Source organism: Lucilia cuprina, chromosome 6 (assembly GCF_022045245.1).
Source record: "Lucilia cuprina isolate Lc7/37 chromosome 6, ASM2204524v1, whole genome shotgun sequence".
Lineage (NCBI taxonomy): Eukaryota > Metazoa > Arthropoda > Insecta > Diptera > Calliphoridae > Lucilia > Lucilia cuprina.
The window spans coordinates 44,705,219-44,709,785 of record NC_060954.1 but is presented as its reverse complement, the minus strand read 5'-3'; the positions used below and the strand labels follow the sequence as shown (position 1 = coordinate 44,709,785).

The following is a 4,567-nucleotide window of genomic DNA, read 5'->3' as shown; positions in this document are numbered from 1 at the left end:
AGACCTTTATTTATCATATCTCCGATATAAGGACCAAAAATAACTTAAACGCAATAAGTTTACAAAATTTCTAATGACTTTAAGTTGTAATTACTTACCTCTAGATTACAAAAAACTAGTTTAATAATACCTTACAAATAATGTGTGAGGCTGTATAAGTATTTTATGTGATTTACAATGACTCCTTTTTATAATTACCTGTAAGCGTTGGTGGTTAGTACTTCACTCCAATGACATCACTATGTGACGGTAATAAAAGGCTTTTCTGACAAATTCTTGTACATTAGAACATAATTGGCTCCCATTTAAAAACCGAATATAACTTAAGAATTAAGAATTATAGATTGCTTTCCAAACCAAGCAAGCCTTCTTAATACTTGTATTGAGTGGAGCTAGCTTCTAGCTTTTCCAAGGCCAAACTTTAGTTCCGAAATATGTTAGATTCGATAACTACTAAATTCCGTCGACATTGCTTTTTATTACCCTACTAACGATTTAAATACATTTTTATACGTTAAGTTCTTTTATTAGGCCATTTTGAGCTCGCACTGTGTTTTTATACATAAAACAAGTCAGAAAATTGTATATTAAGTAAGTTTCGGATGTGGACCTCGTACAAATTCTATGACTTATTATGGACTGGTCATACAAATATAAAAAAAACAAGTAAGTCGGGCGAGGCCGACCATAGGGTATTAGCCTACACCTGTATACGAATAAAATATTATTTAGTTTTCATAATAAAGCATTTAAGTTGAATTGTTCCTTGCATCAGATATACTAAAGATATTTACTATTTAATAAAACTGTGGATATTTAAGTAAAATTTTGATGGGAACTTTTTAGAGGGGCTAGGGTTAAATGAGGTTCTATAATTAAATAGTTCATCAGGGCCATCAAGTCTAGTATAGAACTTGGTTTTGTAGCTTTTTGTCGATATACGAGTATATTAAATATAATTATGAACTTAAAAGCCCTATTTGGCGGGTTCAGTTATATGGGGCCTAGGTGAAATAATGGACCGATCTTAAACATTTTCAATATGCTTCGTCTAGAGTACCATAAAAGATCATGTGGCAAATTTCATTAAATTATCTTCAAAATTGCGACCTGTAGTTTTATTACAATGTTTACAAGTCCTTTTCGGGGGTACAGTTGTATGGTGGCTAGGTGAAATAATGGATCGATCTTAACCATTATCAATAGGGTTCGTCCCTGGGACAATAGAACTAAAAATATTTGTTGTTGTCTTAAGCAGTTTGGTAATGAAAGGCAGTAATATCGGTTACGACGTAAAAAATTCGGAGTAAAAATTTAGACTACCTCAAAAAAAAAAAAAAAAAAAACAAGTAAGAACTTATAGTCAGGCAAGGCCGGCTATATAATACCCTACACCTGTATACGAATAAAATGTGATTTAGTTTTCATAATAAAGCATTTAAGTTGAATTGTACCTTGCCTCAGATATACTAAAGCCATTTAATGTTTAATAAAAATGTAGATATTTAGGTAAAATTTGATGGTGGCTTTTTAGGGGGTTCAGTTCAACGATAGGTGAAATAATGGACGTATGTTTATAATTTTCAATAGGCTTTGTCTACGGTGTAATAGAAGATCATGTACCAAATTTCATTCAATTATCTTCAAAATTGCGGCCTGTAGTTTGATTACAAGGTTTACATTGACGGACGGACAGACAGACAGTCGGAAGAACGGACGGAGAGACATTTTGGAGATAATTCAATGAAATTTGGCACATGATCTTCTATTACACCGTAGGCAAAGCCTATTGAATATTGTTAACATCGGGACGTTATTTCAACTATCGCTGAACTAAACCCCCTAAAAAGCCACCATCAAAATTTTACTTAAATATCTACAGTTTTATTAAACAGTAAATGGCTTTAGTATATCTGAGGCAAGGTACAATTCTACTTAAATGCTTTCTTATGAAAACTAAATCATATTTTATTCGTATACAGGTGTAGGGTATTATATGGTCGGCCTTGCCCGACTATAAGTTCTTACTTGTTTTTTTCGAGGTAGTTTAAATTTTTACTCAGAACTGTTTACGTCGTAAACCGATATTACTGCCTTTCATTACCAAACTGCTTAAGACAACAACAAATATTTTTGATTAATTTAGTTTTTATCCTTTTCATTTTTAAATTTTGGTAATGAGTTTTATAGGTAATTTACTTATTTTATATATTACTTGGTAATGAGTTGTCGTTATCAATGACATAAATTATTTTTTTGAGTAGAATTTGTAGTCAATTGTCTATAGCATATTTCTTATAAGGAATCGGTTAGTGTTTCTAACCGTAGTCGATTTTGGAAGTCCTTTTAAAAAATATGTTCATATTTAAATTTGTGTTGAAACCATTCGAGATAAAATTATTCTTTAATGGAGCATTATGTAAGAGAATAGACTAGCAAACATAAAAAAACCAGTAAAACCAGTTTTAAATCCGGAAAAGTCGGATAAGCAAATTGTGGTCATCGTCGAAAATAAGTAGTTATTCAGTAACTACTTACACTTTTCTCTAATATTACTTGTCTACTCACCGGTTAAGTAAAAATTTTGCTGTGGTGTTTTACACAGCCAGACAGACGGACATAGCTTAATCTCATCTCTAATCTCAAAATTTATTTAATTTTAGTGTTTATAACTAAGGTCAATGATACGTAAAAAGTACCATCAATAGTTATATTTAATCCCAGCAAAACGTAATTATGATGTTTAATTTTTTCACATATCTAATAACATACTTACCTACTTACTTCTTTACTTATGGAGAAGTTTTATCATGATTTTGTTATAATATGCTGTATAATTACTTACTTTAGTAGGTTATTTACCAACAAAAAAAGCGAAAGTATGAATAAAAGAGAAATTGTAGTACAATTTAAATTATTTATACACATAAGTATGTTAAATATTTAGCATAATATGAATGTATAATTATTCTCTATTAACAAAAAGTGGCTGAAATATACTAAATAGTATTCCCCCTGTTTACCTAAGCAATTAGCAACTAAGATTTTTATGATAAAATTTCTTTTCAACCACTTTTAGTTTTTAACTTTTAGTATAAATACAAAATTGTATTAACTAAACAGTGTTTGTTTGGTAAAAGATCTCATAAGAAACGCTCTATATCTTCAAAATGAAATTCGTATTTTTCATTGCCTTTATCACCGCCCTATTCTTTGTTCAGGGCAAGGCTGAATTAAGACAAGATTTTCGTGATTTTCTCAAACTATTACCCAGAAGACGTATAGGTTATATTGCGGCTCGACACTATATTGTAGACGAACAGTTTCGCACCACATTTCGGTATTTGCAAAGTTCACGATTTAATCAAAACTGGAGTAAGATACGCAATTCTCAAGAGTTTCTCGATTTAATAGATTACATACGAATGCAAAATGTATCGCTGACAGCGCTACAGGATGTAGCTAGCGTCATTGATAAATTACCAAATCAATTGCGTACATTTCGCATACCAGCCAAAGTACCCGTCATGATGATGATGCAAAGGAATTTGGTGTCATTTATGCGCGAAGTTATGCAGGCGTTGCCACGTGCACGTTTTTCCAGTTTAATGGCGCGTAAAGTTACAGAAGGCGGTGATTTTGCACGACTCTATAAAGCTGTGCAGCAAAAGGAATTTAAACAATTGTTGGATAAAGCCAAGGTATGTATGAATGAATATAGTATGAGTGTCATTTATTGCAAACACTCTTTTTTTTCTGAGAATAAAAAAGGGAAATAAAGGAAATTGTTTGAATGTACATTACGCTATGTGTGTGTGTGTGTGCTGGGGATCTATGTAAATTCAATTGCAATATGATGTTCAGTTTATTTTCTTTGTTTTTTTCTTGTCTTCATTCAAAATCATGTTTTTTATTGTTGTTCACACAGGCATCTGGCAATCTGCAATCATCTTGGTTGGAATTAAGAAAACATAATATTGAAGTTAATGATCTGATTGATATGGCATACGAAATTATTTCTTGGGGACCTTAAATGTGATGAGTTGAAAATGAAAATTTTCATTCAGTATTCTATGTGATATTTCTTGAATTTTATTGGACAAATAAAACTAATTAAAATGTTTTTGTATTAACGATAGTTCTATAACTTCAAATATTTGTTGTATTAGGGCATAACTTTTATATTTGTTGTTCATACATATGTACGTCTGGTATTCGTGGAATACAAACAAGACTACGTTAGGAACTGTGGGCAGTCTGCCACACAGACTATAGACTAAACTACAGACTAGACTATAGACAAGAATATAGACTAGACTACAAAAAAGACTAGACCAAAAACAAGCGGAATAGATTGCAGATTAGTCTAGACTATAGACTAGACTATAGATTAGACTATAGACAAGACTATAGACTAGACTATAGACTAGACTATAGACTAGACTATTGACTAGACTATAGTCTAGACTATAGACCATAGATTAGACTATAGACTAGACTATAGACCAGACTAAAGACTAGACTATAGACTAGACTATAGACTAGACTATAGACTAGACTATAGACT

The 4,567-nt window shown here is 31.4% G+C and overlaps 1 protein-coding gene across 1 annotated transcript; it reads left to right on the top strand.

Moving 5' to 3' along the window:
• The first annotated feature begins 3,170 nt into the window (after window positions 1-3,170).
• LOC111684307 lies at window positions 3,171-4,087 on the top strand. Its single transcript, XM_023446446.2, has 2 exons — window positions 3,171-3,701; window positions 3,929-4,087. Exons 1-2 carry the CDS (start codon window positions 3,171-3,173, stop codon window positions 4,031-4,033), a joined length of 636 nt encoding a protein of 211 aa, XP_023302214.2. The 3' UTR covers window positions 4,034-4,087.
• The last annotated feature ends 480 nt before the right edge of the window (window positions 4,088-4,567 follow it).